The 10,208-nt window shown below is 38.9% G+C and overlaps 1 protein-coding gene across 1 annotated transcript in view; it reads right to left on the bottom strand.

The window, feature by feature from the left end:
• Window positions 1-4,620: 4,620 nt before the first annotated feature.
• LOC106867521 (fumarylacetoacetase-like) overlaps window positions 4,621-10,208 on the bottom strand; it is a 17,873-nt gene continuing 12,285 nt past the window's right edge. The window contains 6 exon segments of the mRNA XM_052977593.1: window positions 4,621-5,892; window positions 6,812-6,929; window positions 7,296-7,397; window positions 8,384-8,430; window positions 8,871-8,946; window positions 9,765-9,895. Coding sequence (XP_052833553.1) covers window positions 5,816-5,892; window positions 6,812-6,929; window positions 7,296-7,397; window positions 8,384-8,430; window positions 8,871-8,946; window positions 9,765-9,895 — 551 coding nt within the window. The 3' untranslated portion in view covers window positions 4,621-5,815.

Here is a 10,208-nt window from a genome sequence, read left to right on the forward strand (position 1 = left end):
CAGGTGTCATCCGCCAGGTGTCATCCGCCAAGAATAGTAGGGAATCACCATTAAATGGTGGATGCAGTGATGCCCTGTTACAGCGAATGACACCCCCCACCCCACCCAAACAACAACTACTACTACTACGTACAGTCTGTATGTATGTATGTATGTATGTATATAGGTGTTTGTACTTCTGTATTTATATATGTACATGTATGTATGTTTACATGCATGTATGTATGTGTGTATATGTATGTGTGTGTATATGCATGTGTGTGTGTATGAATATATGTGTGTGTATGTGTATGTTTGTATATATCTAATGAAAATCCCATGAAAATTCCTGCAAATATCTCTGCCATAAACCAATAATTAAAAACATTAACGAACACATTAGAGAAAGACATTTAAAGCATAACAACAAACAACAACACAAAAACAACTACACAAAGCATAAAAAAACAAGACCAAAGCGATGGAATGGCGTCACCAAATGAAAGCTAATTTTTCAGGAATGAAATTTTCTCCAAGAAATGTCAGCCGGAATCTTTAAGAAAATGTCAAAATAATGAAGAAAATGGTAGATTGTGTTCTAAAGAGTCTTGTCTGAGAATGTATATTATTGAATTGAAGAAATTCTAGAATATATTTCTTGGATTTCACTTTGGTTCAGTGAATCGGAACTTGTTGAGAAAATGTCAAAGAGATTCTCTGAGAGAGATTTTTGTGGGGGTTGTTTTGTTTTTTTCTGATTCAGTTTTTTTTTTTATTTTCTTTTTTTTTTTTTTGATCTCAAAAGAAATGATGCTTGTTGTAACAAACCAATATTGGTGTCTGTCTTTCTTTGATATATGTCTGGCATTCAACACCTTGAGAACATACACAACAGGACGTGTGTGTGTGTGTGTGTGTGTGTGTGGTAAGTCAAAGAACAGCACCAGGCCTCAGTTGTCAGCTTTGGCATGGTTTCCACAGTTGGATGCCCTTCCTAATGCCAACCACTTTACAGAGTGGCACTGGGTGCTTTGTGTGTGGCACTGCCATGGGCACGTTAACGTGATACTGGTATGGGTGCATTTTACATGACACCAATCATCATTATTATTATTATTATTATTAAAGAATAAAAAGTTTAGAAAGGTGTAACAATGCACTATAGAACAAAAAATGGACTATATACCTGTTGTAATTTAGTTATCTATAGTCCGATGAAATTTCGGAATTAGAATTCCTTCTTCAGAAAAAAAGGAAAACCGTTGGAAAACAGTTTATAGCAGAGACTCCAGCAAATAAGTTCTGAAGAAGGAATTCTAATTCCGAAATATCATCGGACTATAAATAACCAAGTTACAACAGGTATACAGTCCATTTTTTTGTTCTATAGTGCATTGTTGTACCTTTCTAAACTTTTTATTCTTTACAAATAATACACAATGCTTCAAGCGAACTACAATACTCTCTTATTATTATTATTATTATTATTTAAAGGATTGATGTTACTCCTCCAGAAAGTAAAGAAACAATAAAGAAGAGTGCGACTGTTATGGAACGAACAATATTTTGCCATCTCGTGCGTCTTCCACAGGTTCAAAATAAACATCTCAGTCTACTTCGTTTATTTTGAACTTGTGGAAGACACACGAGATGTTGAAATATTGTTTATTTGATAACAGTCACACTCTTCTTATTGTTTCTGTTATTATTAATATTATTATTATTATTATTATTATTATTATCATTACTATTGTTGTTGTGTGGTTTCTAATTAGTATTGTTAATTCACTGATTACTAATTAATTTTCTGTAATTAGTCAACCACAGCAGCAGGTTCACTAATTAGGTTTCTCTGCTATTAATTTACATCGGTTTTTTTTTTTCTATTTGTTTTTAGTTTTAGCTGGTGTCTGACAATGCAATCTTCCTTCTTCACGTGGACCGTTATACAGCCACCACCACCACCACCACCACCATTAACACAACACCACCACCACATCATCATCATCATCACCACTGGAATTCCTTATCTCCATGTCAAATAACAAACCATTACTGACATCAGAAACTGTACCTGGAAACGGACTGGAAGCCTGTCGTATATATATATATATATGTGTGTGTGTGTGTGTGTATGTCTATGTGTTCCACCCACCCACCATCCACTGCTTGACGACAGGTGTTGGTTAGGTTATGTCCTCGTAAATTAGTGGTTTGGCACAAGAAACTGATACAATGTGTGCCAGATTTAGAAAAACAAGTCCCGGGGTCGATTTATTCGACTAAAGCCTTTACGGTGGTGCCCCAGCATGGCCACACTTCAATGGCTGAAACAAGGAAAAGAAAAGAGAAACAGAATCACTGCTTTATATGAAAACCGCAAATCGCATAAAGCTCGCTTATGTCAGCGGTAAATTGGTAAGGGGAAGTAACTCTTACATAAATACTGGCTCGGCTGGTTTTCATGACGGGGTCCCAGTTTGATCCGGGCAATGGAACAGCCTGCTCGTGGTATTAACCCTTTCGATGCCAACCCGGCTGAAACCCCCTCTGGCTCTGAGTACAAATGTCTTGTTTTCATAAGTTCTCAACTGAAATCTTCCACCAAACCTTAGTCACAATTTATGTTCCTAACACTAGCTGAATGATAACGAAGTTATTTTACTAAATTCTTTGTTATATTTAAAATTAATTGAAAGAAACACAGAGCATCTCAACAGAAATAGGGTAACGAAAGGGTTAACGTGTATGTGACCGAGTACTCCACAGACACACGTGTACCCTTAATGTAGTTCTCATGGAGATTCAGTTTGACACGGAATGTGACAAGGCTGGTCCTTTTTGAAATGCAGGTTCTATTCATTTCTGCCAGACGAAGAGACCCGAGCAACGTGAAGTAACTGACGCATAAGACACGAAAAGGTAAAGATGAGTTTTATGGTATCTGATATGTTGAAGGATGCTTGTGAATTTGGAACTGCTTATGCTGTTCAATATTTCAATATTGCTGTTTTGTGAAATCTCAGACGAACCCCTTGAAATGTCCAATGCATTTTCCAAAGTTCGCTCTGAACGCCCTTGCTTGTTTTCTGATTTTTAGTTCGTCCTCATTTCTGAGAAATCCAAAGAAGCAGAATAGCTGATGGGAAGCAACTCTTAGAGAAATTTCGTTTTGGGATTTGGTTTGCAAGATTCTTTATGTGAGTTCGTGTGTTGAAGCATATTCTGTTGTGTCTGGGGAGAGTCATTCTCTCTTTTGGTGCCTTGTAATTTAACAGACTCACCGGTAAAATTTCTACTTATTTATTTTTTATTTTTCTAAAATTTTCGTTGTGTCTTGCAACCTTTTCAATAGTTGTTGACTCTTTCCGTTACACACGCTGTGTTCCTTTTTGTTTGTTTGTGCACATGTGTGTGTGTGTACCTCTACATCCATGCATGTGTGTGCGTAAATACTTACTATTAAAGGGAGGCGACTGAAGGAAGACCTACTGGGACATCACGGTTTTATGAACCAACGACCAAATTGAAGAATCTCAGATCAGCATCGATAGAAGATGGCAAAGGGGATTATGTTTGGCAACGGCAGAACTGTTCTGGTGTTTTACGCTGATGGCAATAGTAAAGGAGTGGTTGGGTGGGTAGGAAGGTTACATCCCGACCATGGAATTTCGAGTTTGGGGCACTGGGGGGGCATGTGTCTGCATCTAGTAGTGGGGCCTTGGTACAGGGGTTCCAGGGTTTGGAAACACCTCTTAACCACTACTGTTCCCCAGTCTACTCCGAACCCAGAATAGCAGTCCCTGTTAGGGTCCCGGACATGGGTTAAGTAACATGTGAATCACATGGAAATAAAGACCTCCCCTAATTCTCATTACAACTTACTGATCTCTGATTGTCTCAACCGTTTTTTGGTGCCATTGGTTCTTATAGCTGATTGTACCGAAAATTGGGTTCACTGGTAAGCAACACTTTATCCACTCAAAACAATTCCATTCACAGGAATTTCTCAGACTCTCAGAACATTTCCATGGAAACCATGTTCGTATGCACTATTTGTGAGGTTTATAGTGTTTTGATAGTAATTCAATGATCATGCTGCGTTTGGGTTGTTTTGAGAGTGGTACCATATTGGCCCTAGTACATATAGTGGTGACTGTTTCATACACAAGTAAAAAAATAAGGAGTGGCTGTGTGGTAAGTAGCTAGCTTACCAACCACATGGTCCCGGGTTCAGTCCCACTGCGCGGCATCTTGGGCAAGTGTCTTCTACTATAGCCTCGGGCCGACCAAAGCCTTGTGAGTGGATTTGGTAGACGGAAACAGAAAGAAGCCCGTCGTATATATGTATATATATGTCTATATATATATATATATATATATGTATGTGTGTGTGTGTGTTTGTATGTGTGTGTTTGTCCCCCCAACATCGCTTGACAACCGATGCTGGTGTGTTTATGTCCCCGTAACTTAGCGGTTCGGCAAAAGAGATCGATAGAATAAGTACTAGGCTTCTAAAGAATAAGTCCTGGGGTCGATTTGCTCGACTAAAAGGCGGTGCTCCAGCATGGCCACAGTCAAAAGACTGAAACAAGTAAAAGAGTAAAAGAGTAAAAGAGTAATATATATAGACTTGAGAAATTGATGCAAAATATAATTTTATTCGGACGTTTATTTAAACCAGAAATTGTGTATAAAAGACATAAAAAAATTTTTTAGCTGCCATAGTGAAGGTGTGTGTATGTGTGCACATAAAACATATATATATATACACATATGAAGGCACGTGGCTTAGTGGTTAGGGCATTCAGCTGACGATTGTAAGGTCGTGAGTTCAATTCCCTGCGACGCGTTGTGTCTTTGAGCAAGACACTTTATTTCACGTTGCTCCAGTCCACTCAGCTGGCAAAAATGAGTAGTACCTGTAATTCAAAAAGGGCCAGCCTTCTCACATTCTGTGTCACGCTGAATTTCCCCGAGAACTACGTTAAGGGCACACGTGTCTGTGGAGTGCTCAGCCACTTGCACATTAATTTCATGAGCAAGCTGTTCTGTTGATCGTATCAGCTGAGACCCTCGTCATAGTAACCGATGGAGTGCTCCTCATATATATATATATAAATATATATATATATATATATATATATACATATGTTATATATATACATATGTTATATATATACATATATATTATATAAATATATATTATGTATATATATGTGTATTGTGTGGGTTTATACACATACACACACACACACATATATATATATATATATACATACATACATACATTTAACCATTTAGCATTCAAATTATTCTGTCAAATGTAATGCTTATTTATTCATATTGTTTTCTGTTAATCATGCATTTATTTCATAGCTTCGAGATTTCAATGATGTGATTATTTAAAAAATGACATTGTAGGGTAGGTGTGAGAGGCCGGATCTGGCCAGTCTGAACATAAAACAGGTTGAAAATTTGGGCCCAAATATGATTGGTCCATATACTAAAGGGCTATGAGTATGTATGTATTTTAGTATGCATGTCTTTATAGTGTGTGTGTGTGTGTGTGTGTGTAATGCCTTGCCTTTAACACATCAATGATTATTGTCTTCTTTTTTCCCCCCTTCCACGCTTTCTCGTAATACAATACAGCAGAATGATAAAGAAGGTTCTGCAAATGAGAGGTGTCAATTGTCTCAACTAAGCCAATTAACTAAACTAATTAAAATGAAGTCAATTAAGCAAACAAACACTCAAGATAAAAAATAGCCAAAAGACCCCCACCTCAGAAAAGGAAAGAATAATGAATGGAAGAAAAGTAAGGGGTCAGTGTTTAGATAGGATTTGCTGGGAGAACTGTACCACGACAGGTTCCAAAACCTATTTTGTAGCCATTTCCTTCGCAATAACCTGAAAATAGAAAGAAAAGGTAAGTTATGCTTCGTTTATATAAAAGTAAACATAAGTAATGGTATTTGGATAGTTCTGTCACTCTCATATTTATTTATGAATAATTTCATGTATTTTGTTTGTTTAAATGGTGTTTTGGTCACCTCAAAAGAATTTGCAGGTAGGGTGGGGACAAATTTTACAAGTTGTTAGCTGGCAGACTCTGGCTGAGGAGAAACAGACACCTATTTGGCACTCATTTCGAAACCATGGTTAACAGGTTGACCAGTATTACTTGTGCTGACCTAGCAGGGGTGAGACGTTTTTAATGTTCACTGACAAGACCCGGCAAGCCAAGTGAGACTGTGACCGTGGCCTATGCCCGTGCAGCATAACCGGCCCCTTTTATGAGCACCCTTCACTCATTGGGCAATTAACTGCACTTGTGAAGACTTGCTGAGTCAAGTGAAGTCATTGTCGTGGCCGATGACAGTACCGCCTGATCGGCACCCATGCTGGTGGCATATAAAAAGCACCATTCGAGTGTGGTCGATGCCAGTGCTGACTGACTGGTCCCGTACCAGTGGAATGTAAAAAGCACCATTCAAATATGGTCGATGCCAGTACCACCTGACTGGCTCCTGTACTGGTAGCACGTAAAAACACCCACTCCACTCTCAGAGTGGTTGATGTTAGGAAGGGCATCCAGCTGTAGGAACTCTGCCACATCAGATTGGTGCCTGGTGCAGCCTTCTGGTTCTCCAGCCCTCAGTCAAACCGTCCAACCCATGCCAGCATGGAAAGTGGATGTTAAACAACGATGATGATGGTGATGATGACAGTGTATATACATGTGTGTGTGTGTGTGCACTTGTTCACTCAAATGTAGTAAAACCACCACGCACCTCCCACCGACACTCCTCCATCCACTTCTTCTTACCTGTTAAGATAGCCTCATCTCCATCTTGGAGGAACTTTCTGGTTTGACCACCACCTACGTCCACAGTCTTGCTGCCTTTCCATGTTAGTTCCAACAGAGAGCCATACGAATCCTCAGTCTGAAATATTCGAGAGGGGTGGTCATTTTATATATATATATATATATATTGTAGTGTTTGATTTGGTTTGCAATAAGGGTAATATAATTTAGTGTTTCAATTGTGATGTCTAAACAGTTTTTAAAATGTTCTTATCTATATTTTTATCTTTTATTACTATATTATTGCTATGTTTCTACACTCATATCTATATATTCATATATCTATATATATATTTATTGATCCTATATTTTTCTATGTTCGATATCTTAATATGTTTTAATTTTGGATGAATTTCATCTTGATCAAATGTGCACACACATATATATATGTTGATAGTGGTTTCGTAAGAAAAATTTAACTATATATATATAAAAGACGATATACCGTCCCACTGATTGTTCCGGAACCCATCAAATCTCCAGCATTCACGTTGCAGCCATTACTGGTGTGATGAACAAGTTGCTGTTTCATAGTCCAATACATGTACTGTGTGAAAGAGAGAAAGAGAGAGAAAGAAGATAAAAACAGATTTGTGCATGCATTATTTTTCTTTTAACTCAAAGTTTATTTTGAAATTCCTCATGTCTTGCATGTGTCTGCAGCCTGTGGTACCATGTTATTAGTTCTCTTCAACTATCTTCGGTACTTCCGTAAGGATTCTGGCTGTGCCAGGGAGGAAAACTTTTTGCAACAGCTCAACAGGACACTCTTCCCATTTCTTTATTATTATCATTATTATCATTTTGGTTTGGCTCAGGTTTGGTCTTATTCTTGGCAGGAATTCTGTAGATAGTGGGTTACTACCTATAACCTTAAGTATCCAAAAGTTTTCAGCAGTCTTCAAGTGCTTAGAACCCTCCTGATAATCCTTGCTGTTCCTAAGAGACAAACTTTCTGTAGGAACTCTACCAGGCATTCTATTCTAATCTCCTTCAACCATTTATCTACATCTTGGCTTACTGTTCCTAATGCACCAATTATTATAGGCACAACCATTACTGTTCGCCTGATCCAAATTCTTCCTATTTCAAATTTTAAGGAATTGTATTTTTTTTTGTTTTTCTTTCTCTTTCTTTATGATCCAGTGCTACCTGACTGGCTCCCATGCTGGTGGCACATAAAAAGCTCCATTTGTGAGTGGTCAATGCCAGTGCCGCCTTACTGGCACCTGTGCCGGTGACACATAAATGCACCATTCAAGCATGGTCGATGCCAGTGCCACCTGACTGGCTCCCGTGCCAGCGGTACATAAAAAGCACTCTTAGAGTGGTTGACATTAGGAAGGGCATCCAGCTGTAGAAACCTTGTCAGATCAGATTGGAGCCTGGTGCAGCCTCCTGGCTTGCCAGCCCTCAGTCAAACCGTCCAGCCCATGCCAGCATGGAAAGCGGACATTAAACGATGATGATGATATGTATATACATGCCCATTCACACACACACTATAAAAACTGAATCCAAAAGAGAACTTACCTTGAAGTTGGAACGAGATACGACGGCAGGTTCTGACACATCAGGAACTAAAAAATAACATAAATGCACATATATATATCTATATATATAAATATACATATACCAGGGTAAAAAGAAAACTATACTCTGTTAGTGATGTCACAACTCATTTCTACAGCTGAGTGAACTGGAGCAACGTGAAATAAAGTGTCTTGCTCAAGAACACAACACACAGCCCGGTCTGGGAATTGAACTCACTACTTCATGATTGTGAACCTGACGCTCTAACCACTGTATAGATACAAACATATCTATACATTTACATATGTTAGATAAAGCAGTCAAGTGTGTGTGCACAGAAAAGAGCAATGATTGTAGGTGGAGGAACACCTTCAACTATAAATCAGCAGGACCAGGGCTGACCCAGGAACTAAATTACCACAAGTCACCATAAAGATCACTGAGAGAGAAAGAGAGAGAGAGAGAGAATGATTGTTGATCATCTTACCTTTTATGGACACATCCAGCTTGATATCAAAGTTATAGTTGTCTGGATGGCTGAGGTGGGGTAATGCTGGTGGGTCCTGTCAAAATAGCATTTATACGTCTATACAATCATCTGCTGGTTCATTTGCTCGTTATACATTAATTAGTTAAAGATATGGAGCTGATATAATATGTCTTGGAACTTATTGCAAAGCATCATAATAAACATTTTTTTGTCTTCCCATTCAGGGGAATCAGTACAGTTTCTTTTTTTTTGTATCTAACCTCTTTCTTTCTCTCTCTCTCTCTCTCTTTCTACTGATTGTTTTCAACCATCACCAACGCCACCACCATCGCCACCGCAACTGCCATACACACACCATTCAGACTTCTGACGCCACCACCATCAACAACGCCTTCCCCTCCACCACCATCACTTACTATCACTGTCATGCTTGACTGCCTCAGCTACCACCACCACCACCATCACCTCCGCCTCTATCACAACTACAGCTCATACTATTACAATGACCCCATTACCATTTCAAATGTCAATATACTACAGCCTTCACCATGCCTACTATTACTCTCACCCCAGCAAGAGGAATAGTAGAAGTGTTATTGAATAGTGAGAGAGCGGGGTTCAAAGTGTGACACACTGACACACAGAAATTCGTTTTGGCATTTATTATTATAGATGGTTTAAAATTATACAAAAAGTCGAAAACAGAAGACAGAGGCAGGAGAGGAAAAGGTGTAGTAGTCTGATGCTGAGAAAAAATAGAAGTCTTAGACATTTCTAACCAGAATGAGAAAAAACAGATGGAGAGAAGATAATGTCTGGATTAACAGTTGCACGTGTGTGTGTGTGTACTTTGCAGAGAAACTCATTTAACAAAATGGAACAATATCTTACCTGAGGCAGATTGTCTGTGACAAAAGGTTTGAGGGCTTCCATAGTGACCACCCAAGGAGAAATACTGGTGCCGATGCTTTTAGCAAGGAACGGTCCAAGAGGAACATATTCCCACTTTTGAATGTCACGAGCTGTAAATAACCCAAAGAAAAGAAAACAAATAAAGAAATGAATCATGGCTGCCTCCCAACCACATGGTTCAGGGTTCAGTCCCACTGCGTGGCACCTTGGGCAAGTGTCTTCTACTATAGCCTTGGGCTGACCAAAACCTTGTGAATAGATTTGGTAGACGGAAACTGAAAGAAGCCTGTCATGTATATATGTGTGCTTGTGTGTGTGTCACCAACATCACTGCTTGATAACCGGTGTTGGTGTGTTTACGTCCCCATAGCTAAGTGGCCGACCAAAGCCTTGTGAGTGGATTTGGTAGACGGAAACTGGAAG

The sequence above is a fragment of the Octopus bimaculoides genome, chromosome 28 (genome assembly GCF_001194135.2).
Source record: "Octopus bimaculoides isolate UCB-OBI-ISO-001 chromosome 28, ASM119413v2, whole genome shotgun sequence".
NCBI classification, from domain to species: domain Eukaryota; kingdom Metazoa; phylum Mollusca; class Cephalopoda; order Octopoda; family Octopodidae; genus Octopus; species Octopus bimaculoides.